General features: G+C 44.4%; 1 protein-coding gene across 1 annotated transcript in view; it reads left to right on the forward strand.

Annotated features, from left to right (window-relative positions):
- The window catches only part of LOC147098099 (scavenger receptor cysteine-rich domain-containing protein DMBT1-like), a 111793-nt gene that overhangs the window by 7897 nt on the left and 77152 nt on the right, over positions 1-26744 (forward strand). The window contains exons 3-14 of the mRNA XM_085970821.1: positions 287-601; positions 6150-6464; positions 11672-11986; positions 13203-13517; positions 14758-15072; positions 16413-16730; positions 16814-16891; positions 16980-17297; positions 17403-17444; positions 17637-17753; positions 19131-19238; positions 26220-26330. Coding sequence (XP_085826947.1) covers positions 287-601; positions 6150-6464; positions 11672-11986; positions 13203-13517; positions 14758-15072; positions 16413-16730; positions 16814-16891; positions 16980-17297; positions 17403-17444; positions 17637-17753; positions 19131-19238; positions 26220-26330 — 2667 coding nt within the window. The remainder of the gene's footprint in view (positions 1-286; positions 602-6149; positions 6465-11671; positions 11987-13202; positions 13518-14757; positions 15073-16412; positions 16731-16813; positions 16892-16979; positions 17298-17402; positions 17445-17636; positions 17754-19130; positions 19239-26219; positions 26331-26744) is intronic.

A 26744-nucleotide genomic window follows, 5' to 3' on the forward strand; every position in this document is an offset into this window, starting at 1 on the left:
ATTCTGAGCCAATCGCTACCCCGGCCCCGTGGGAGCCGCTCTGGTGCTGGGAACTTCCCGCTGACTCACGGTGCCCTGCTCGTTTACACCGTTTATTAATATTTCCCTCTTCCTTTGCCATGTTTAATATTTATTCCCGGTTTAATTCGGGGTCTGGGCACTGTCGGCTGTTCCCACTGATTCCTCACAAGGTCCCTCTTGCCTGGTGAATGGGGCGGTCCGTGCGCCTGCAGACTGTGGTTTTCAATCACTCTAACCGCTTGATGTTATTTCTGATATATTACAGAGACGGTGAAGCTGAGACTGGTGAATGGGGGCAGTCCGTGCGCTGGGAGACTGGAGATTCACTACAGGGGACAGTGGGGGACTGTGATTGATTATCTCTGGGACGTGCCGGATGCCGCTGTTGTGTGCCGGGAGCTGGGCTGCGGGGCCGCGCTGTCAGCACCGGGCGGGGCTCACTTTGGTGAAGGGTCCGGGCCCATTGTGACGTCAAGTGTTCAGTGCGGCGGGACCGAGGCCGCTCTGCGGGAGTGTGATTCAGTTCGATGGGATCACTATCGCGGGTTACACGTTGATGATGCCGGCGTCATCTGCGCAGGTAAAAATGTATCTTCTGTCTCTCATCTCCCGCCGCCTCTGATTGTTTCCTGAATAAAGCGGAAGTAAAATAATCAGCGGGTGTCCGTCCCCGGAAAGCGAGAGATTATAATTCCAGTATTCCCCGGTTACTTTTAATGTTATATTATTAATATTACGATTACTGTTTGTGTTATAATAATATTACTATGATTATATACAATAAACACCCCCACCGGGAGCAGTAAATAGCTGACACTCGGCACATTTGCAATGCAAACAGAACAAGTTTCCATTCAGATTTGCTACAAAGCCGCAGTGAATGAGCTGACCCGCTGGAAATGTCACAATCTCAATCCAACTCTCCATTCTCAACCCAACAGCCGCTACCGGGCATGCGCCGTGAGCCCGGCTCTGCGCCTGCGCTCATCGCTTGTTGTGCGATCTGATATTTTCCACAGACTGTGAATCTGGGACTGGGGAGGGAGGTTTCTCCGCCTCGGGGAGCCTGGGCAATGGGTCCGCGGTTACTGTGGGCAGCACGGGAGGAACTACAGAGTAAGATCCCACAGTTGCCTAAACATTCCCATTCATTTCGAGTTCTGATAAATATTGAGAAGATAAAAAGTACAGAATCTCAGGCAACTCTCTGCAATAGGGAATTCAGGGGGAACAAATTTACCCAGAGAGTGGTTCATTTGTGACGTGCTTATATTTATGGCTCCTAGTTTTGCTCAGCCCACAAGTTCTCTATTTTACCCTATCAAATATTGTCATATTCTTAAATGCCACTATTTATTCACCCCCTCAGCCGACTCTATTCTAGCTTGTTCAATCTTTCCTGATACCTATTGCCTGTCAGTTCCAGTATCAACGTTGTAAATCTTTATTTTCTCAGTGCCTCTTTATCCATTTTATGAAATGGAAATCCGAACTGTGCGCAGTAATCTAAATATGGTCTACTCAAGGTTCTATACAAGTCGAACATAACTCCTCTCCTTTTCAGTTCTGTCCCTCTAGAAATAAACCCCAGGGCTTTGTTTGCATGTTCTATGGCTTTATTAACTTGCGTCGCTACTTTTAATGATTTGTGTATCTGTACCTCTAGATCCCATTGCTACACTACCCAAATTAGGCTCTTACTTTCCAAGAAAAAGGACCCTCTCATTCTGCAATCATATTAATGCCATCTTGTGTTGTTTATCGCAGTCTTCCTCAGTATTAACTATTGCGCCAACTAGATTTCATCCGCAAATTTTGAAATGTTGTTTCCATTTCCTGAGTCCAGATCATTTATGTAAATTGTAAACAACAGTCGTCCCAGGACCAATCACTGTGGCTCAACATTTCCGACCTATTACCAATCTGAGTAATTACCTTTTAACGATTACTCCCTGTTTCCTGTTTTGTGGACAAATGTAAGAAGTCACACAACACCAGGTTATAGTCCAACAGTTTATTGAAATCACATCTTTCGGAGCGCTGCTCCTTCGTCAGGTGAATTGGAGAGATGCATAAAGACACAGCTTATATAGTCAGAGAATAATGCCACATGATTACAGGTAATATTTCTAACTGCCATTTATCACACCTCAGCAGAGAGATAATCACAGCAATTAACGTGTGAATGGTGTCCAAACAGGTTAGTCAGGTAAACATTACATCAAAGAACAATGAGGTGGGATCACAAGGGGTCAAATGTTGCAGATGCTGGGGTCTGTATGAAAAACAAAAAACAGACAAAAGAACATTTTTTTTGCTGGAAATCACAGCAGGTCCAGCCGCATCTGTGTAGAGAGAACAAGCCAACGACGACTCGACTGGGTGACCCTACGTCAGGTGGTGTTACATGTAGCGTGACATGAACCCAACATCCCGGTTGAGGCCGTCCTCATGAGTGCGGAACTTGGCTATCAGTTTCTGTTCAATGATTTTGCGTTGTCGTGTGTCTCGAAGGCCGGCTTGGAGAATGCTTACCCGAAGTTCGGAGGCTGAATGTCCTTGACTGCTGAAGTGTTTCCCAACTGGGAGGGAACACTCCTGACTGGCGATTGTTGCGCAGTGTCCGTTCATCCGTTGTTGCAGTGTCTGCATGGTCTCGCCGATGTACCATGCTCTGGGGCATCCTTTCCTGCAACGTATGAGATAGACAACGTTAGCCGAGTCACATGAGTATGTACCATGTACCTGGTGGGTGGTGTCCTCACGTGTGATGATGGTACCTGTGTTGATGATCTGGCATGTCTTGCAGGGGTTGCTGTGGCAGGGTTGTGTGGGTGTCGTGGTCGCTGAAGGAACGCGATGGGCACCTACAGATGCTGAAATATGACCTCGTAAGAACGGAGTATGAAACTCGACTCATCGATCGACAGTTCTGACGGGCCACAGCGGAAAATCGCATAGACCTCCTCAGAAGATAAACACGGGACACAACCAGCAGAGTACCCTTCATCGTCCAGTACTTCCCCGGAGCGGAGAAACTATGCCATGTTCTTCGCAGCCTTCAACATGTCATCGATGATGACAAACACCTCACTAAGGCCAGCCCCACGCCTCCACTACTCGCCTTCAAACAGCCGTCTAACCTCAAAAAGACCATCGTTCGCAGGAAACTACCCAGCTTTCAGGAGAACAGCGACCACGACACCACACAACCCTGCCACAGCAACCTCTGCAAGACATGCCAGATCATCAACACAGATACCATCATCACACGTGTGGACACCACCCACCAGGTACATGGAACATACTCATGTGGGTCCAGGTTTTCAAAGGGAGCGGTCTGGGTCCCGGTTTCCAAAGGGAGCGGTCTGGGTCCCGGTTTTCAAAGGGAGCGCTCTGGGTCCCAGTTCTCAAAGGGAGCTGTCTGGATCCAGTAATATAAGGGTTGTCCGGGATTAAGATATCCTGTTTACTGAGAGCTATACTGAGTGTGGATTTGCATTGCCCGAAATCATTCCGGGTAATTCGGGGCATGTGCTGAATGGTTACTCGTTGTTAGTGCCGGAGGTCAGTGAGGAAGGATTGGAATCACTGTGGCTCCCTTCACATCAGCATTCGCTGTCTCAGTTAAAAAGCAACTGTGGGTAGGGGGGAGTGGGGAAGAGAGAGAGAACATGGCTGGAAATCTGCACTCCGGCCCGTGTTTCTCATCAATCATGGTCACTTTAATCGTCGTCTTGTGAGGACTTTTGCGGAAGTGTTTGATTAAATAAATAAGTGGCTATGGGAATGTCACTGTAAAATGTTGAATCTGATGTGAGAGATCGGTCCCTATATGGTGACTCCCGTTGTTTTCGGACGTGTTCTCATGTAGTTTCTGTCAATGGGAGAAATCAGAAATTGTGCCGGATGTTTGTTCCTTGCATTGTAGAGAAATTATATCCAACTAGTCTGGACGGGTCTCTTTCATTTATTGAAACTGCGATGCCAGTGGGATGTTACCCAGCATCATCCGCCAGATGTATAATCTGACGTATATTTTAAGGAGTGGCAATTTAAGGGAAGTCTGGGAATGGATAAGAAGTGGGGGCGATGAAGATATTTAGTGGAGAGCACCCACTAATACACTTGCAAAAATCTGGTCCAAACTGATCATCTTTGTGAATAAGATCACACTGGGGGAGGAGAGGGGAGTTGAGGAGACGAACCATAGGAGCAGAATTAGTCCATTCAGCCCCTCGAGCCTCTCCCGCCATCCAATTAGGTCGTGGATTATCCGGACACCATCTACCAGCCTTGCTTCATGTCTCATCAGAAACTTGCATTGCAAAAATATATTGGTCTCAGATTCAATATTATTAATTGAGCTTGCATCTACTGCTTTTTTTGGGAAAGATTTCCACACGTCTGCCAACCTTAATGTGAAGGATGATTCCCGAACTTCTCTGTGGAATGGCCTGGCACTGATTTTAAGGTTCTGTCCACTGGTCCTAGACTCCCCGCCAGTGGAAGATGATTCGATCTATCTGTCCTACCAGCTCCTTTCAAAATTCGATAAACACAATTTAAGCATTCCCTTAAACTTCTAAACTTCAGGAAATACAAACCTAGTTCATGCCATCTGTCCTCATAATTTAACCCTTGGAGCACTGGCAGTGTTCTGGTGAATTTGCGTGGCACTCCTTCCAAGGCCAATATCTTCGTTCTGTGGTGCGGTGCCCAGAACTGTACCCAGAACCCCAGCTGTGGTCTAACCAGGGCGTTGCATAGCTGTAGGAAAACCTCCTACCGTTTACATTCTAGCCCTCTAGATATAAAGGCTAACATTCCATTAGCCTTTTTTATGTTTTTGTAACTGACCACTGCAGTTTAGTGATCTGTGTACATGTACCCCTCAATTTCTTTAGACCTTCACTGTTTCTACCTTTTCACCATTTAGAAATTTACAGATCTATCTGTTCTTGATCGAGCGTATTTCTTGGCCTTGATCCTCAAATGTCTAATCAGCGAACAACAGCAATCAGCAAACAAACCGAATGCTCAACTGTGTAAGCAAAGGAGTGCAGGACAAATCATTGTGTCGGGATTTCACCGAAGAGAGCTCCATCCAGTCACGCCTTGTGCTCTGTGTATAGTTCCAGTCAGGAGGTACAAGAGGTCAGAGTTAAACTAGACAGAGCTCTGTCCAGGCCCCACATTGTGCACCATGTATAGTTCCGGGAACCAGGTACAGGGGGACAATTAAACCCTTGTAGTGGTGTGGAGCCAAAACTGGATTCGGATCTCTACAAGCCGCTGTGCTGAATAATGGGCCTTCTAGCGGGAAGTGAGATGCTGGAGGCAGGAAATGGAGCGAAATTGTGAATCTGAGAACAAACTTTAATTTGAACGTATCAATAGAATAAGGTGTGAAACACTGAAGGGTGAGAAAGACAGACTAAGGACTGCTGTCCGGATATTCTTCTCAAAGAGAACGATGGACGATTGGTCTGGACTCCGGTGTAGATTGATTGAGGAAAATAGAATAATTGAAAAGACAGATGTGAAAAGTCATCTTTAGGGGCATTCTGGGTTAATGAGTTGCACCGGCTCCAACTGTCATCATGAAACGGATGCATCATGTGTTGTGTAAAGGCAGGGTGTGCCTGGAGGGAGACGGGGTGGTCGGGAAATTCTCCCCTCGGTATCCTTCAGTTACAGGGTGAAAGCGGGGGCGCCCTCTGCCGGCTCATCTCGGCCTCTGCTTTCTGGAGGAGAACATGGATGCGGCCGGCCGCGGAGTGAACCCAAAGTGGGTGCAGGGAGGACAGAGATTGCTTGACTTCGATTTATTCTTCTCCCTCTATAGAGACTTTGCCGCATTCTCTCTGCTGATACAGTGCGTGTTTGTAACATCACAGTGTTCGCCACTGGGTAAGGTACCAACAAATAAAGCAATATTATAAAAAGCCAGAAAGACACAATATAACCAATAGCGTTAGAGGAAAAACAGTATCATCGGCACTGGAACAGAATGGAACCAATCTGAGAAGCAATAGTGTCAGATCAGTGATAAATCAGCTGTGTATTTATTTGTAAATATTTGTATTGTGATTATCGTGATTACTGTGATTATTATGAATTTTCAGATCACAGAATTCCTAGACTAGTTTCCGGAGACTCCCCATGCACAGGCAGACTTGAGGTCCAGTACGGCGAAACCTGGGGAACAGTGTGTGACCTTCACTGGGATTTGAATGATGCCAATGTCGTCTGTGCTCAGCTTCAGTGTGGAGTCGCGGTGTCCGTGCCAAGAGGGGCTTATTTTGGAGAGGGCACTGGACAACTGCGGAGCGATGTCTTTGAATGTACAGGCAATGAAACAAGGCTGATGGACTGCCCTGTTTCTCCAGTAAATCACCACGAGTGCACCCGCAGGAACGATGCCAGTATTATCTGTTCCGGTGAGTAAAGACTTACTGAACAACAGACAAGTTCATCCTTAATATTGGGAAAAATGAGGAAGGTGACATTCCTCTGTTTCTCTCAAAAATATCAGATATAATCGAGTCCTTACAGCTAACTATAATTTTTATAGGTTTGGACTAACACGTCAAAGTATCCACACTTAGTTTTCAATAGAATGTTTATAATCTTAAAGGTTTCTTCTGAAGTAAGCAGATTTGTTGCTAGTTTATTTACCGCCTGCACCGAATGTATTTTTCTCTTACACAGTTGATGTAGCAATCGGTGCCTAACAACTCATTGGTCGCGCACTGCCTCATTAATCTTGTGCACACATCATAGACCATCACGGTAGGTTCATTAATAGGACACCCCCTCATTCACTATGGGTTATCTTCACTAATAACACGCTGACATCATTGACCGTGCACATCTTTCAATGTACTTTTACTCATTAACAAATTACCCATCAGCTGACGTCATTAAACCGGCACTGTCCTCAACCCCGGGCACCATTTCCATTGCTGATGCTCCTGTGTGATGGCGCCTGCATTGCGGTCATTAGCCCGACAATCATTTGATTATCGGCGCAATGATGTCACCAGCCATCAACGTTAATGGTACACTGACTTAGGAGTCCCGCACTGAACTTCTTAGTGGTGCAGTCACTTTAATTAGCGTCAATCGTATTAACACGACACTGATCACTTATCTCATTAACTGTTCACTGACCTATATAATTGACCATTGTCCCCAAAAGTCGGACATTGACTTCATAAACATGCATTGACCTATTTAGATACTTTGAAGTGAACACCAGGCCCCATTAATTGCCCCACGCGGCAATAGACTTTCGACCCACCCTGTCCAGAGTCACACTTACTTAACAGCCGGGTATCAGGGTGCGGCTGTACTCCCGCAGTACAAGCAGGCCAGAGGGAAAAGATTGTGCAGTTATATTATAGCATCTAAGCACTTTAATCCCCACAGCTGATATGATGGGAAACAAATCCATATGAACAGAAGTAGGGGAGTTAGTAGTTCTATTCTGTTCGGTCATTCAATTAGATCATGACTGATAAGTACCTCAAGTCTATTTATCTGCCTTTGAACCATATTCCTTGATACCCTTAACTGACAAAAATCTATCACAGTGTTGAAATTTTCGATTGAACACAGCATTAAAACAGAAAGGAGAAAAGCAAAAGTCGGAGGCAAAGAGGCCAAGTGTTTAAATCAAATATGCCCACAGTACATAATAGTTCTAAAAGGTCTAAGAGTGTTAATAAAAGAAGCCTGAAGTCTTTGTTTATTATTGTGAGGAGCATTCATAATAAGGTGGATGAATTAGCTGCGCAAATAGATGTAGAAGAATATGTTATGATTGGGATTACGGAAACATGGCTCCAGGGTGACAAAGGCTGGCAACTCAACATCCAGGTGTAATCAATATTCAGGAAAGGGAGGCAAAAAGGAAAATGAGGTTGGGTAGCATTGCTAGTTAAAGAGGAGATTAACACAATAAAAGAGGATATTAGCTCTGAAGATGTGGAATCTGTATGGTTAGAGCTGAGCAATACCAAAGGGCAGAAAAAGTTAGTGGACTTTTATGCAGTCCCCCAAACAGTAAGGCCGAGGTTGGAGATGGCATTAAACGGGAAATTAGAGATGCGTGCAATAAGGTCACAACAGTTATCATGGGTGACTTTAATCTACATAGAAATTGGGCTAACCAAATTAGTAAAAATACTGTGGAGGAGGAATTCCTGGAGTGTATACGGGATGGTTTCCTGCACCAATATGTCAAGGAACCAACTAGGGATCAGGCCATCTTAGACTGGGTATTTTGTAATGAGAAAGGATTAATTAGCAATCTTGTTGTGCGAGGCCCCTTGGGGCGGAGCGTTCATAATATTAGGGTATTCATCATTAAGATGGAGAGTGACGTATTTGACTCAGAGACTAGGGTCCATAATTTAAATAAAGGAAACTGCAATGGAATCAGGCACGAGCTGGGTAGGATGGATTGGAGAATGTTACTTAACGGGTTGACGGTGGATATACAATGGCAAACATTAAAAGATCGCATGGATGAAGTATAGAATTTATTCTTCCGTGTTTAGCATAAAAATAGAACAAAAAAGGTGACTCAGTCGTGCCCAACAAGGGAAATTGGTGTAGCTTAAGATCCAAGGAGAGGACATATAAATTGGCCAGAAAAAGCAGCAAACCTGAGTTTGGGAGCAATTTAGGATTCAGCAAAGGAGGACACAGGGATTACTTAAGAGGGGGGAAATAGAGAATGCGAGTAAGCTTGCAGGGAATATAAACACTGACTGTAAAAGCTTCTATAGATATGTGAAGAGAAATATATTGGTGAAGTCAAGCATAGGTCCCTCGCAGTCATAATCAAGGGAAATTATAATGGGGAACAAAGAAATGGGCGACCAATTAAATAAATACTTTGGTTCTGTCTTCACAAAGGAGGACACAAATAACCTCCCAGAGATGTCTGGGAGCATAGGGTCTAATTAGCGGGAGGAACTGAATGAAATCAGTATTTGTAGGGAAATGGTGTTAAGGAAACTGATGGGATTGAAGGCCGATAAATCCCCATGGCCTGATAATCTACATCCTAGGATACTTAAGGAAGTGGCCCTAGAAAGAGTAGATGCATTGCTGATCATCTTCCAAAATTCTATAGATTCAGGTATAGTTCGCATCGATTGGAGGGTAGCTAATGTTACCCCACTATTCAAAAAAGGTGCTAGAGAGAAAACGGGGAATTATACACCAGTATGCCTGACATAGGTAGTGGGGAAAATGCTAGAGTCCATTATAAAAGATGTAATAGCACTTGGAAAACAGTGACAGGATCTGACAAAGTCAACATGGATTTACAAAAGGTAAAACATGCTTGACTAATCTACTGGAATTTTTGAGGGTGTAAGTGGCAGAATAGCTAAGGGAGAACCAGTGGATGTGGTTTATTTGGACTTTCAGAAGGCTTTCGATAAGGTCCCGCATAAGAGATTAGCATGTGAAGTTAAAGCACATGGGATTGGGAGCAAGGTACTGACTTGGATAGAGAACTGGTTGGCAGAAAGGAAGCAAAGATTTGGAACATACAGCTCTTTTTCTGAATGGCAGGCAATGACTAGTGGGTTGCCGCAGGGATCAATGCTAGGATCCCAGCTATTCACAATGTATATTAATGATCTAGAAGAAGGAACTAGATGTAATATCTCCAAGTTTGCAGACGACACAAAGCTGGGTGGGCGTGTGTACTGTGAGGAGGATATCGAGGAACTCCAGTATGATTTAGACAGTTTGGGTGATTGGCAGATGTATGGATAAATGTGAGGTTATCCACTTTGGTGTCAAAAGCAGGAAGGCAGATAATTATCTGAACGGCAATAGATTGGGAGAAGGGGAAGTGCAACTAGGCCTGGATGTTCTTGTGCAGCAGTCGCTGATGGTAAGCATACAGGTCCAGCAGTCGGTTAATAAGGCAAATGGTTTTTTGGCCGTTGTAGCGAGAGGATTCGAGTACAGGAACAAGGATGCCTTGCTGCAGCTGTACAGGTCTTTGCTGAGATCACACCTTGAGTATTGTGTGCAGTTTTGGTCGCCTTATCTGAGGAAGGCTGTTCTTGCCTTGGAGGGAGTGCAGCGAAGATTCACCAGACTGATACCTGGGATGGCAGGAATGACGTATGAGGAGAGATTGAGTCGATTGGTCTTATACTCACTGGAGTTTAGAAGAATGAGAGGGGATCTCATTGAAGCTTATAAAATTCTAACAGGACTAGACAGACTAGATGCAGGAAGGATGTTCCCGATGGCGGGTGAGTCCAGAAGCAGGGGTCAAAGTATAAAGATAAAGGGTAAGCCATTTAGGACAGAGATGGTGAGGAATTTCTTCACCCAGAGAGTGGTGAACCTGTGGAATTCTCTACCACAGAAGGCAGTTGAGGCCAATTCATTAAAAATATTCAAGAAGGAGTTAGATATATTTCTTAAGGCTAAAGGGAGAAGGCAGGGACAGGGTACTGAGTTTGGATGATCACCCATGATCGCTTTGAATGGCGGAGCAGGCTCGAGGGGCCGAATGGCCTACTCCTGCTCCTCTCTTCTATGTTTCTATGTTTCTTTCCTTTGGGCAGCAGGTGGAGAAATTCAAGATTTCCACCAACCATTTGTGATAAGTTTCATCCATATTTCAGTCTTTGGCCCAACTATCGTCAGCTGCTTCGTAATTGTCCTCCCTCATACATAACCTCAGAAGTGGTGCTGTTTGCTGATGATTGCATAGTGTTCAGCTCCATTCTCAATTCTTTAGATAATGAAACAAGTCATGCCCACTTGCACCAAGATGTGGACATCATCCAGACTTAGGCTGATAGGTCGCAAGTAACATTCGTGCCACACATGTGTCAGGCAATGTCCATCTGTACCATGACAAAGCCTAACAACCTCTGCTGACATTAATTGGCATTACCATCGCCGATCTAACCACCATCAATATCCTCGGTGTGGCCATTCGCTAGAAACCCTGCATGACCAGCCTATAAATGCCGTGACTAATACAGCAGGTCAGATGCTGGGTATTCTGCAGCGAGTGGCCCACCTTCTGACTCCCCAAAGCCTCTCCACCACCGACAAGGCTCAGGTCAGGAGTTGATGGAATACTCTCTAGTTGGGTGCAGCTGCAACAATACTCAAGAATTTCAAAACTATCCAGATGAAAGCCATCCACTTGATTGCCTGCCCATCCATCACATTAACACCCACTTTAATCACTGTTGTTATTCTGCTGAATCTGCGCTGCACCACCTCCAAGGCCTCCAAGGCCAATATAGCTTTCCTGAAATGCGGTGCACAAACTGAGAGCAGTGCCCCAGATTGGGTCTGACCAAGACTCGGTACAACTGAAACATCACTTCCTCCCTTTTATATTCCAAGCCCCTTGAGAAAACGACCAACATTCCGTTAGTTTTTTCAGGAAGAGCTATCAACTTTGAGTTATCAGACAACTTCATAACGGGGTCCTGCAGTAACTGTGATTGTTACAAAGAAATAATTAATTGATAAATTACAGATGTGCGATAAAGGTGGATAAGCTTTCCCTGTTTTCTATTTTGCCCCGTATATATAGTAAATGTGATTTCCAATCTATTTGAATCTGTATTTGTTACCAAAACAGGGAACCATGGACCCCGCTTGGTTGGTGGGGAGAACAGGTGCTCCGGCCGGGTGGAAGTGCTACACGGAGAGCAGTGGGGGACGGTTTGTGATGTTTACTTTGATTTGGAAGACGCCAGCGTGGTCTGTGAGCACCTTCAGTGCGGGGCAATCACCGCAACCCCGGGAGCAGCTCACTTTGGGGAGGGAACCGGCCCAGTATGGAAGGAAAACTACAGGTGCCGGGGGAACGAGTCCCGCTTGTGGGATTGTCCGGTTTCATCCTGGGATCAGTTTAGCTGCTCACATGGAAATGACGCCAGTGTCATCTGCTCGGGTGAGTCCACTCAGTGTATTGAACTGAAATACAGCAACTGTTCTCCTGTCGAGCAGAGTCTCACACCAGGGGCTCTATTTCTGTAAGTCACTGATTCACTCGCTTTACTGATCAAGATCACCTTCTTCCTCTGACACTAAGCGAGTCTGAGGTGTGTGTGTCGGTCGATTGGTCTGAAGTAAATTAGCAATGAATCAAAGGGTTATAATCAAGTGCACGTTTAATACAAACATATCTCGTGTTACGGTGAAAATCTCTGTAAAAAGGAAAAATCCCCCGGGACCACTGCTATAGCATGGAAATACTGCACCAGTATTGCAACCGATATCAATGTTACCGGCTCAAATTTGAATCAACATAGAATTCTCCGCAGAGATCAGCTGTATTTTAACAGAAAATGCTGTTAATTTAAACGAGATAAATAGTGCGAGATGAGTTTTAATATCCATAAACTGCACTGTATCTCTGATTATTTCACGAACTTTTCGTACATCACCGTTATCCCAGTGTCCTGGAACACATTTATCCCTCAACAAGCACCACCTTGCAACAGATTATCTGGTCCGTTATCTCATTGCTGTTTGTGGGAACTTACTGAGCGCAAATCAGCTCTCGCGTTTCACACTTAAAACATCGCAACTTGTGGACAGGAGGAGGCCCTTCAGCCGCTCCGGCCTGTCTCGCCGCTGTCGCAGTTACTACAAATCTGAAGTACTTCAGTGGCTGTGAAGAGCTTTGGGCCGTCCGGTGTTCGGCGCTTTGCTTCAATTGAGGCCGCGCCACCCGGAAGGGCTGCAAAGGAAAAGCGAGCTTCAGCCACACCATTTTGTTGGGCGGAATATGGTGGAAAATTTGGGCGCAAACAGGGTCCACAATGGATCACATCAGCTGAACTGTTAGCAGCCAGAAGCTATTTTAAGCCCGTGCTCCTGCCTTTGATCACAGCTCATATCAATAGCCGACCTGGGCCGCACGCCCTCAGTTAGTTTTTATCACATTTCCCCAGATTAGCCTCCGGAAGCTGCTCGGCATCTCTCTAAAATCAATTCACAGAGAAAAGATAATGGCGGAGAGGATCGGCCTCCAAGCCTTGTGGGTGATTATTATACAAATGTGATCATTAAAAATTAATAATAACGGTCTGGGTGAGAGTTAGTAAATTATGGGATATTTTGGCTCAGTTTAACCGTAGCTGTCAATGTGTTTCTTTTTGTAGATGAAGGTTGGCCGCCGAGACTGACTAATGGGGGAAGCCGCTGTGACGGGCGAGTGGAGATTTACTACAACGGCAGCTGGGGGAGAGTGCGAGACAACCTCTGGGACCTCAATGATGCCAACGTGGTCTGCAGACAGCTGGGCTGCGGCTCTGCGATAGCCGCTTATAACTCTTCAAAGTACGGAGAGAGTGAAGGGCCCGTGTGGGTGAATGATGTCCAGTGTGAAGGAAACGAGCCTCAGCTCCGCAACTGCAGCTCATTCACATTGAATCCATCTCTCAATGACAGCATCGGCGTGGGGGTCCTGTGCTCAGGTGAACAAATGGTTCAATTTTACAGAACCATAAATGGGAATATCTTATCTGCTGAGAAAAGTGGTAATATTGGTCATTTGTTCCTCGGTGACCCTACACCAGTTATTTAACTCAGGGGGTGACAGCAAAGCGAGAGGACACCGGCTGAACAGTGAAACAACAACAACAATAACTTGCATTGTTTTGCGCCTTTAACAAAGACAAACGTCGCAAGGCGTTTCAAAGGAGCGCAATCAGAGAGGAAACTGAAACAGAGCCCAACAAGAAGAAAGGGCGACTAAAAGCTTGGTCAGAGGGTAGATTTCAGGAGGCCGGCTAAAAGGTGGAGTGGCTGAGATGTTTAGGGAGGGAATCCGTGGTTGCAAATCAGTTACATTGTGCATAATATCAGTGTGGACATTTGTGCTGGAGTTGTACTGGAGTAAGTTTCATTATACTGTGTATAAATGTCGACAGATGTTTTGGCCTGTACTGGTTTAAGTGACATCATACAACATGTGAATGTAGACAGACGCTCTGAGGCTGAAATGCTGTAAGTTCCATTTTGCAGTATGTTAGTCCAGGCTAATGTTGTGGGGTTTTATTGATGTAAGTACACTTACACACTGCATAGTGGAACTTACATCAGTGCAGCCCCAGAACATCTGTCTACACTTAGATACTGTATACTGGAAGACAGATGTTCTGGGGTTGTATTTGTTTACGTTGCATTATGCAGGACGCAGCCAAAGTAATAAACAGGTTTGTGGATAAGACTTTAAACTCGTCAGACGTGGGGGATTCTGGTGAAATGAACATCAGCCTGAAGTTAAAGGAAATAGGAGATCGGAGTAAATATAATACAAGGTAAAACAAACGTGTGTTACATAAACGGGCAGGAAACATATACAGTTATGGAACATGAGTATAAAATGTTTGTTAAAATAGAGGAAGTGGAACGATTAATAACGCATTCAATTGCCTGAGCAACAATGTGCGCAGCATTCGAAGCAAAATGGGGGAACTGGAGACAATAAATCCCAGCAGCCTTGTGTAAGAGGAATATCTGAAACATTTCTGTGCTGTGCATTCTATGTAATATGTGAGGTGAGACAGATGTTCTGCTGTATCGTTTCATTTAGCTGTCATAGATGCATTAAAAGGACAGAATGTTTTCACTGGAAAAGATACATTGGGTTAGATTAAGTGATGAAGTTCATGTGTATTGGAAGTATAATCCTCCTGTATTGTTCTTCAACAGATAACGTGCAGTTAAGGCTGTCCGACGGTGGAAGCCCATGTGCTGGGCGGGTGGAGGTTTATTACAATGGGACCTGGGGCTCAGTTTGTGATGATTCCTGGGACCTGGCCGACGCTGACGTGGTTTGCAAACAGCTGGGTTGCGGGAATGCGGTTGACATGGATCTTCCTGCTGATTGTGGACCAGGACCAGGCCCAGTTTGGTTGGATGAAATGAACTGTTCTGGCAACGAATCGTTTCTCTGGGAATGTCCCTCAGCACCGTGGGGTAAACACGACTGTGCTCATAAAGAAGATGTGAGGATGATGTGTTCAGGTAAGGGCATTTTCAACCTCCTCATTTTCTGCAGTCTTATTCGTGATGCTGCAGACGGGAGATATTACATGGAATTGCACAAAATTACAGCACAGAAACAGGCCATTCGGCCCAGCTGGTCTGTGTGGTGTTCATGCTGCAGACGAGCATCTTCCCACCCTAATAACAGCAGAAAATGTTAGAAATACTCACCAGGCCAGGCAGCATCCGTGGAGAGAGAGACAGGGTTTACGTTTCAGGTCTGGGGTTTCTCTCTCCACGGATGCTGCCTGGCCTGCTGAGTTTTTCCAGCATTTTCTGTTGTTATTTCAGATTTCCAGCATCCGCAGTATTTTGCTATTATCTTCCCACCCTACTTCATCTAACCCTATCTGTATATCTTATATTTCTTTCTCCCTCGTGTACTTATCTAGCTTCAACTGAAAGGCATTTATGCCATTCGCCTCAACTATTCCAGGCGGTCGAAGTCCCCAATTCTGGCCACTCTCTGGGTAAAGAAGATTCTCCTGAATTCCATATTGGATTTATTGATGACTATCTTATATTTATGATCATTAGCTTTGGTCTCCGCCACTTTTAGTGATTAGTGAATCTGTATCCCACGATTCCTTTGCTCCTCTATCCCAGTTAGACTCTTATTTTCCAAGGAGCATGTGGCCTCCGTATTCCTCCTACCAAAACACAACACCTCACGCTTACCTATATTAAAATTAATTTGCTAATAACACGCCTATTCTGCCCGTTTATTAATGTCTTCTTGTATTTTGTCGCAGTCTTCCTCAGTAATAACCATACCCCCCAATTTGAAGACACTCGTAAATTTTGAAATCCTACTTCCCATACCCAATTCAAATCGTTTATGTAAATGATGAGTAACAGTGACCCCAACACCGGTCCCTGTGGAAGAACACTTCCCACCTTCCACCAGTCGGAGAAACGACCATTAACCCCTACTCTGTTTTCTGTTTAGTATCCAGCTAGCTATCCATCCTGCTACTTCTCCACTGACTCCACATGCTCTGGCCTTAGTCATGATTCTACAATGTGCTACCTTATCGAAGGCCTTTTCAAAATACACGGATCTTACACCTACTGCTTTAACCTTGTCTACAATTTCTGTAACTTTTTCAAATAATTGAATAGCGTTGGTCAAGCATGAGCTTTCGTTTTGAAATCCGTGCTAACTTTTCTTTCTTATATATTCGGAATGTAAATGTATTTCCATTACATTTCTGAAATAATTACCCAGTGAGCACAACCGGTGCAACATAAGTTGTGCAGTGTGAACACACAGCGAGTTATCAATCGAACCACCTGGATATTTCTTCTTTCGTTGACAGAGCACAAAGAGATGCGGCTGGTGAATGGAAAGCATCGCTGTGAGGGAAGAGTGGAAGTGTTCTACAATGGGACCTGGGGAACAGTGTGCTCGGACCAACTGGATCGACATGATGCAAAAGTGATCTGTAAACAGTTACAGTGCGGCCCCCTCACATCTATTGAGTATAACACTCGGTTATTCAGACCGGGATCCGGACCGATTTGGCTCGATGAGATGGAGTGTAAATCACATGAGTCCTTCCTTTGGCAGTGTCAGACAGACCCGTGGGGGGAACACAACTGTCATCACTGGGAGGATGCAGGTGTTGTTTGTTCAGGTAACACAAGGAAACTGTCAGTGTGTGGGTGTCATTTCTAAAATAGATTTCCAATACAGTCAGCATATTTCCCTTCTCAACAGGAACAAAAGTGCCGGAGAGATCCCACAGTTCAAGTGTCTGCTTTCGGGAATCTGGTTCTAAACATGGACATTCACCAGGTGCTTCCTCCTCTTCATTATACCAACTATCTGACTTGTATTCCAGGCTTGCACTAAATAAATAACAGTAACTGATTCTCTTTGATAGACTCGGGACAACCGTTGCGCCTGGTTGAAGGCAACAGCAACTGCTCCGGGAGAGTGGAGATATTGTCTAATAACAGCTGGGGCACGGTGTGTGATAACTCCTGGGATATGGCCGATGCCAATGTTGTCTGCAGACAGCTGGGTTGCGGCCCCGCTCTACTGGCCGCAGGAGGGGCTGCAATTGCCCAGGGTGCCGGTCTTATCTGGCTGGATGAGGTGAAGTGCACCGGAAGTGAATCCTTTTTGTCCGACTGTCGTTCCTCACTGCCAGGTCAACATGACTGTGATCACAAGGAAGATGCCAGTGTGGTTTGTTCCGGTAACATGCCTCATGGATTTCGGAAATTAAGAACAATGTTAATATTTTTTATGTAAAATCCTAATATTTGAAATTGATGAAATGTTTGTACAATATATTCCACAGGGCTCGATTTGCCTCCTGCGGCTTCTCCGCCCACACCTGCAGGTACCTACAATTATTAGTACTATTACTAGTATTAATTTTAGCGTTCGTATAATTTTTATTGGTGTTATTGATATTTTCTTGGTTTTGTTCATTTCTGAAGATAATGTGAGCGGTTTCAAATTGACTGGAACTTTTAAAAAAATACAAGGCGGACTGTGTCTGTGTTAAATCTCTCTTTAATCTTGTGATTAGAACAGGGAGGTAAAACCACCTCGATCCCTGTTGCCGTCTGCATAACCCTCGGAGTTCTTCTAATCTGTGAGCTGATCGCACTGATGGCGGTAATACAGAGAATGTCAAAAAGAAGAGGTGAGGCTCAAATCTTACCGCTGAATTAACACTTGATCTCAGTTCGCTTCATAACCTGGCGAGTCACCAGTTCATTGCACTTTATCATATGGCCTCAATTGGCTCCCCTTTAAGCAACGCTTCGATTTCATAATTCTCATCCTTGTTTTCAAATCCCTCCATGACCTCGTCCCTCCCTATCTCTGTAATCTCCTCCAGCCCCACAAACCCCGAGATATCTGCGCTCCTCTAATTCTTCCCTCTTGAGAATCCCTGATTACAATCGCTCAACCATTGGTGGCCGTGCATTCTGTTGCCTAGGCCCTCAACTCTGGAAATCCCAGCCTAAACCTCTCCATCTCTCTTTCATCCTTAAACACGCTCCTTAAAACCTACCTCTTTGACGAAGCTGTTGGTCATCTGCTCTAATTTCACTTTGTGACTCGGTGTCAAATCTGTTGTCTAATAATACTCCTGTGAAGCGCCTTGGGACGTTTTACTACCGCAAAGATGCTATATACGTACAAGTTTTTGTTATTGTATATGAGTGCCACATGGTATTGTTAGAAATAAATCTGAATCCACTTTTGGCGGATTGTTCCATTCAATGTGCTGCCCGAATTAGTAAAATGGGACATTTAACATAGAGAGTTTATAAAGTGTCTACATTCACTGTCCCAGTTCATCAGCTGGTACATGAGATTCTAGAAGAATTTACGTGCTGCAACAGTGGGACAGAAATCTTATTGATCTGTTTGGGCTGTGCGCTCAGTTATTTATTGGTCTGTTATTCTTCCTTTATCAGTTGGGTATCCATTCCGCCCCTTCAGTTTCTGGGTCCGGATTCCCAATCTCGAACTCTCTGACCGGCTCTGCCCACCATTTTGAGAAGTGACAGTGTTATAGGAATTTCTGCATTCTCCGGTGACTATTCTACATCCCAACACAACTATTTCACGCATATCTCACCCAGCCAACACACTCCTGCTCTGTGTACACAGCAAGGCAAAGAACCATCACCGCCTCACTCGCGCTTCCAAACTGATGCTGTCCGCAGAGATCAGTCAACTTCACCCAGCTTCTCTTCGGCTGAACCCCCCGTGCGGCCCCGTAACTGAGCGATCAACTGGTGATCATTTCCCCTGATACCCACTCATTCCCTCTTCCCGAGGTCAATACAACTGGCCGCAGTCTGCTGGAGGTGAACATGTGTCTGTACAGAGTCACAGACACACACACGGAATCACACACACAACTAAACTCCTCCACATTCACGCTAACTGATTCTGTCCCTTGACTATCACTATATCTGTTATTTGGATTTATTCTCAGATGAATTCCTGTGAAATGCGCGTGAAGTGAATCAAAATGTTAATCTCCCCGCCCTCCCTCCAACAGGTGCTGTCACTCGTGGCAGGGAGTCAGCTGTTGGTTTGCACCAAGAAATTTATGAAGAGATTGCGAATATTCCAACCGGCGAGGATTCCACTCAGACCCAGGATTCAGGTCTGTATTTTCCGTTTGTTATCGAATCTTCACTGGACAAATGTCGCCTCCCCTTAAATACCCCTTTCAAGGTTCAATATACTGACTGGACACGGACAACAGTCCGCTCACTATCCCCATGTGAGGAGTTCTATAACAGTGAGAGTGTCTCTGTATCCGTGTGTATAGTGAGAGCAGCAATGGATTTGGGAAGATTCCCACTGGTCGGTATTTGTCAAAGAACGGGTTTTCGGTTTGGTTGTAAATAGCGAGCAGTCGCTGTTTCCATTTCCCACACGGCTCCACACGGTCTCCCTCAGATATCTGAGCCCAGGAATAATAAACCCATCGGCTGATTGTATTCTTTATTTTATATTCACTCAAACATCACCTGAAGACACAGATCGATTGAAACCATCTTCATTCCTTCACTTATAACCTTTCCTTTACAATGGCCCAGATATTCAGATCCTTACATAAGAACATAAGAAATAGGAGCAGGAGTAGGCCAATCGGCCCCTCGAGCCTGCTCCGCCATTCAATAAGATCATGGCTGATCTGATCCTAACCGCCAATCCACTATCACAGAACCATCTCCTGAATCTAACATAATAAGACACACGAAATAGGAGCAGGATCAGGCTACACGGCCCCTGGGCCCGCTCCGCTACCCACAGGGCCATGTCCGATCCGAACCCAGACTCATGTCCAAATTCCTGCCCGCTCCCCATAACGCTTAATTCCCTTTACTTCTAGGAAACTGTCTATTTCTGTTTTAAATTTATGTAATGATGTAGCTTCTACAGCTTTTTGGGGCAGCATATTCCATGGACCTACCACCCTCTGAGTGAAGTAGTTCCTCCTCATCTCAGTTTTGAAAGAGCAGCCACTTATTCTAAGACTATGCCCCCTAGTTCCAGTTTCACCGATCATCGGGAACATCCTCCCCGCATCCACCCGATCCAAACCCTTCACAATCTTATATGTTTCAATAAGATCGCCTCTCATTCTTCTGAACTCCAATGAGTAGAGTCCCAAGCTGCTCAACCTCTCCTCATATGTCCATCCCCTCATCCCCGGGATTAACCGAGTGAACCTTCTTTGTGCTGACTCGGGAGCAAGTATGTCCTTTCTTAGGTATGGACACCAAAACTGTACGCAGTATTCCAGGTGCGGTCTCACCAATACCTTGTACAACTGAAGCAATACCTCCCTATTTTTATATTCTATCCCCCTAGCAATGAAAGCCAACATTCCATTGGCCTTCTTAATCAGTTGCTGCACCTGCATACTAACCTTTTGAGTTTCGTGCACCAGGACCCGTAGATCCCTTCGTACTTCAGTACTTTCCAGTTTCTTGCCATTAAGATAATAACTTGCTCTACGATTTTTCCTGCCAAAGTGCATAACCTCACACTTTCCAGTATTGTATTCCATCTGCCAAATCTCTGCCCACCTACTTAGCCTGTCTATGTCCCCTTGTAGGTTTTTTATGTCCTCCTCACTCACTACTTGCCCTCCCATCTTAGTATCATCTGCAAACTTTGATATGTTACACTCGGTCCCCTCCTCCAAATCGTTAATATAGATTGTAAAGAGTTGGGGACCCAGCACTGACCCCTGCGGAACACCACCAGTTACTGATTGCCAGTCTGAGAATGAACCATTTATCCCAACTCTCTGCCTTCTGTTAGATAGTCAATCCTCTATCCATGCCAGAATATTACCCCCAATCCCATGATTTTTTATCTTAAGCAATTATCTTCTGTGTGGCATCTTGTCAAATGCCTTTTGGAAGTCTAATTACACTACATCCACTGGCTCCCCTTTATCCACCCTATATGTTACTTCCTCAAAGAACTCCAGCAAATTTGTCAAACATGACTTCCCCTTCATAAAACCATGCTGACTTTGTCCTATTAAATTATGATTATCCAAATGTCCTGTTACTGTCTCCTTAATAATGGACTCCAAAATTTTACCTACCACAGATGTTAGGCTAACCGGTCTATAGTTTCCAGCCTTCTGTCTACTGCCCTTTTTAAATAAGGGTGTTACATTAGCAGTTTTCCAGTCTGCCGGGACCTTTGCGGAGTCCAGGGAGTTTTGGAAAATTATTACCAATGCATCCACAATCCCTACCGCCACTTCCCTCAAGACCCTAGGATGTAAGCCATCAGGTCCAGGTGATTTATCCGCCTTGAGTTCCATTATTTTACCGAGTACCACTTCCTTAGTGATCTTGATCGTGTTTAGCTCCTCCCCCCCTTTAGCCCCCTGTTTGTCCAGTGTTGGGATATTCTTAGTGTCATCTACTGTAAAGACTGATACAAAATATTCATTCAATGTTTTTGCCATCTCCATATTTCCCACCATTAATTTCCCAGTCTCATCCTCTCAGGGACCAACATTTACTTTAGCCACCCTTTATCTTTTTATATAACTATAAAAACTCTTACTATCTGTTTTTATATTTTTTGCTAATTTACTTTCATAATCTATCTTCCCTTTTCTTAATCAATCTTTTTGTTATTTTTTGCTGTCTTTTAAAGTTTTCCAAATCCTCTATGCTCCCACTAGATTTGGCTACCTTATATGCCCTTGGTTTTAGTCGAATACTATCCTTAATTTCTTTACATAGCCACGGATGGCTGTCTTTTCTTTTACACCCTTTTCTTCTCAGTGGAATATTTTTTTTTTGGATGTTGTAAAATAACTCCTTAAATGTACACCACTGATCATGTATCGTCTTACCCTTTAATCTATTTTCCCAATCCACTCTACTCAATTCCGCTCTCATACCTTCATAGTCTCCTTTATTCAAGCTTAGCACGCTTGTTTGAGATCCATCCATCTCACCCTCTCATTGAATATGGAATTCAACAATGTTATGGTCGCTCATTCCAAGGGGATCCTTTACTAGGACATTTTTAATTAATCCTGTCTCGTTACACAGGACCAGATCTAAGGTTGCTTGCCCCCTGGTCGGTTCAGTTACGTACTGCTCAAGAAATCCATCCCTAATAGGGTGTTTCCGTGTTGTGTACGCATGCGCAGGGACATCAGAAATGCCGGTTTCATGCATGCACAGCGCATGCACTGAAAAACGGGATTTCCAATCTGCCAAAAATGGTCTTCACAGATCCTCTGCCTGCCTGGTGAAGGGCCTCCGCGAGCAGAGAGTTACGCTTCTGGAGACCCTCCACCTGCAGAAAACCCTTACAATTCTTATGCCTGCTAAAAGCAGGCCTGCTTTAAACAGGATAAGAGAAGAAAAAAGTAAAAAAAAACAATGTTTTCACTCATTTTTCATTTGGAAATTCTTTCAAAAAGGTAAGTTTATTTTTAGCCCCGTAAAAAACTTTAATTATTCTTTGCAAAAATTTAATTTTTGTTTAAAGTATTTAATTTATTGTAATTTCAAATAGGTGATGTTTTTAAAAAAAATTTACTTATATTTTACTATATTTTTGGGGTCGTCGTAGTCGTACCTGTCTTCATACTGTTCCCATTGGGGAACTGTATCAAGTGGTGGAAGGATTTCTGGCTGCAATTAATGGCCTTCTGTGACCGTAACCATCTTCATACCAGCCATTATGGTGGTTTGTCCTATGGCAGGAGGGTTTTACGGGCTCCCACAACCCATACGAGGAGTGGGGGGGCACCCACACCGACGGATGCAAGAATCCCGCTGGATGTCAACCCAGAATTTAGAGCCGGAGCTCCGACTCCACTTGCTGGGACTGTCTGGAGCGGGGTTAGAAACCCTACGCTTTCTGGCCCAGCGACGGGGATGGTACCACTACGCCAAAGGCCCACTCCGTTTCTGGGTTGATATCCATTCATATATTGGACAAGACTCTCTGTCAGTTGTATGAACTGAGATTCCCATCTTTAATTGGCTCCCCATGGCCCACGTGATCCCAGGAATGATTGGGAACTGCATGTGCCTCTGGGATACGTGGGCCCTGAGCACTTGGAGTTGGAGAGATCCAGGAGTGGAACTATACGCACCTCAGGAGACCTCAGGTAAGTGCGTAGATTTTTTTCAGATTGTAGGCCTCCGCACGTGGGAAGTCTCCAATCGGAAAATACGGCCCAAAATTGGCCTCGAAGTTGCGATCGGAGGCTTGCCCTAGACGAACTTCTCTGAACCGGCAGAAAAGTACGCAGCTACCTGCTGCCTCCAGACTGTTCTGCCCCTGTGCCTTCAGGAGCCAACTGGGTAAATGTCCCGTATCCCAGGGACACAAGGGGTTCGCAAGCAGATTTTCCGTGCCGGATGACCGAGTCCACGGTGTGTACGCAGCCGTTAGTGCCCCACAATTCCGGGTTTCCACGATGCGCATGCATAAATACCCAGAACATGCGATCTGTCAAGTTTCTGCTCGAAAAATCCACCGCATCCCCGGAATTTAACATTTGTTGGCAGAGAGTTGGGTTATTTACCCAACTACTGCCCAGCAAATGCCCGTGAAACTCTTACAACTGGTAAAAGCAGGGGTAAAGATTTACTTTAATAGCATAAGACTTTAAATAAATATTAAAATATTTAAAAAAGTTACTCAAACTTAATAAACCTTAAAATTTGTTTAGGTTATTTATAGCCCCTTTAAAACTTTCAAATTTATATTTCAAAAAAATAAACCTTTTGCTTGAAATGTTTAAATAAATTGTATTTTAATTAATTTTGAATGTGTAATTATTTGTTTTTATGTAACTGGTGTGTAATTGTCTTTTTTAGGGGATTCCTTTTCATTCTTTTGGGGATTCCGTCCGTAATCATATTAGCATAATGGCGACTCCCCTTTATGATTGGTTGAATCGGCCCACGTGATCCGAGAGGGGCTTGTGAACCACGTGAGCCCCGGGTGTGCGCGGAGAGGCCCAGGACTGCATGTGTCCGAACCTCCGAGACCATCAGGTCGGATCGCACTATTCTTGTGATTCGGAGGCATTCGCCCACGGGAAGCCCCCGACCGCAAATTGAAAGCGCAGTTTCACACCACTTAAATAAAAATAAATAATCACAGGCTCCAAATTAGATAAAATACAATTTTATTAAACATTTTAAACAATTATTTTTGTAGAATAAATATAAACATTTTTAAAGGGGCAAACAATGACCTAAACTAATTTTAAAGGCTTAAATCACTTAAAAAAGTGTATTTCAATACTTATTTAAACACTGGTAAAAGAAGGCGTAAGGGTTTCGTGGCCATTCGCTGGGCAGTAGTTGGGCATTCCAACGATCTGTTAAAAAGAATCTGGACAGATTGCAATTTCTAGGTTGTCGTGCATCACACGTGGAACCCCGGAACTTGCGGGAAACTTACGATGGTGTGTGTACACCGTCATAGGCCAAGGGCAATCCAGGCCATCATTTCCTGTGTCAGCTGACCTTGGAGTCTCTGTCACTAACATTTCATTTTATTCCCTTTAAACAATGCCATAAAAACTCACTGCTTTTATGAGGCGACAGCCGCATTGTCCCAGATTCCATTTCTCTCAGTGACTGGATTCCTGTATCTGGAACACGTTCCTCGCAGGAAATCCTAACCAGGGATTGGTTGTTTCTATCCGACGTATTCTAACAAGTTGTATTCTGATATATAACATTAATTTACAAATTGTGCTGTAGGATACTACAGAAATAACGCTTATTGAATCGATGAAACCTTTGTCTTGGGCTATTTTTAGGGAGGGATTTAACCGTTAACATAAATCACTCGGGTAAGAAACAGATTGATGAACGAATCGGATATTGTCCTCCTTGCACTATTTTCTGACCCATGTGTGGGGCGGGGGTGCAGGGATCATGATCAGGACACCCCGCTCACTCTCTGCATTAACCAGCTACGTTATACAATATTTTCTCCGCTCTGATACCTCAGATATTACCTGTACTAATGGGCTGTACTGTATGTTAATGTTTCTGACCGCCGGGAGCCGTCATTTATGGTCCATTCTTAGTTACCCTGATAAGGTGGTGATGGGCCTTCTTCCTGAACCGCTGCAGTCCTTGTGGTGAATGATCTCCCACAATGGTGTCAGTTACCAAATTCCAGGATATTGTCACAGGGAAATTGCCTCTGAACCACAAGTAAACTCCGCACCTACCTGGTGCCTCTGGACCTTTGGACACTTGTGCTCCTGGGCCTCCAGGCATATGCCTGTGTAAAGGCCCACGTATCCCAGGAGCACATGCGTCCCTGGGATCACATGGGCCAACCCAACAAATCACAAAGGGGGAATCTCATTATGCTTCTGGAGATTCAATTTAAAGAAAGACTTGCATTTATATAATGCCTTTCACGACCACTGGACTAAAGTACTTTTGGAGTGTAGTCACTGTTGTAATGTGGGAAATGCAGCAGCCAAGTTGCGCACAGCAACCTCCCACAAACAGTACTGTGCTAATGACCGGATAATCTGTTCCTGTTATGTTGATTGAAGGATAAATATTTACCTAGGAATCCACATCAGCATAATAGGAATCCTCTAAAAAATACATTTTAACAACACTGCAATAAAAATAGATCATCACATGGTCCAAATGAATTGAAAGAAAACGTACATAAATATTTAAAAAGAAAATTTAATTTTTTGAAAAATAAACGTTAACTTTTTTCAAGGCGCAAATAATAAGAAAACTAATTTAAATAATTTAAATAAATTTATTTTACTATGTATTTAAATGCTTACACTGGTACAAGAGGCCTTACTCCTGCTTTTACTAGGTGTAAGGGTTGCGTGGTCATTCGCTGGGCAGTAGTTGGCATATAGCCGAACCCTGCGCCAGCGAATGTCCATTTCCTGTGGATGAGCTTGATCTCTCAAACAGAATCTTGACAGATTGCAAGTTCTGGGTTTTTGTGGGAGACTTATGACGATGTACGCTGTGTGTATGCGCTCATAGGCACTGGAAAATCCGGGCCATTATGTTATCTGCTCCGATGTCCTGAACAATACCTCCAATAATCCATTTTTTGTGTTTGACAGTTGCGGGTTCCATTGACTCGCTCAATCAGATTGAAAATTACACCAGTGACATTTTGTGTGACACTGACCCGGGATCAGAAAATCCTGAAGGGAAATCCTTCAGTATACAGGGTGGGTACATTTTTACTTCCTCTAATCTCTTTTTTGGACTTCACACTTTCACAGAAATCACAGAAACCCCACAGTGCAGATAGAGGCCATTTCGGCCCATTGAGCCTGCACCGACACATATCCAACCCGATCCCCGTAACCCCTACACCAACACATATCCCACCCTATCCCCGTAACCCCACGTATTTAATCCCCCTAACACTAAGGGTCAATTTATCATAGCCAATCAACCTAACCCGCACATCTTTGGACTGTGGGAGGAAACCGGAGCACCCGGAGGAAACCCACGCAAACACGGGGAGAATGTGCAAACTCCACACAGACAGTCACACTTTCTACTACTTAAAACCAAAAACTAAAGATAACAGAGCTTACTTGCCGATTAATGACACTGCCAAGGACCCGTAGTAAAGG

Source organism: Somniosus microcephalus, chromosome 30, assembly GCF_052327205.1.
Source record: "Somniosus microcephalus isolate GS21.2 chromosome 30, FLI_Smic_1.0, whole genome shotgun sequence".
Classification (NCBI taxonomy): Eukaryota; Metazoa; Chordata; class Chondrichthyes; order Squaliformes; family Somniosidae; genus Somniosus; species Somniosus microcephalus.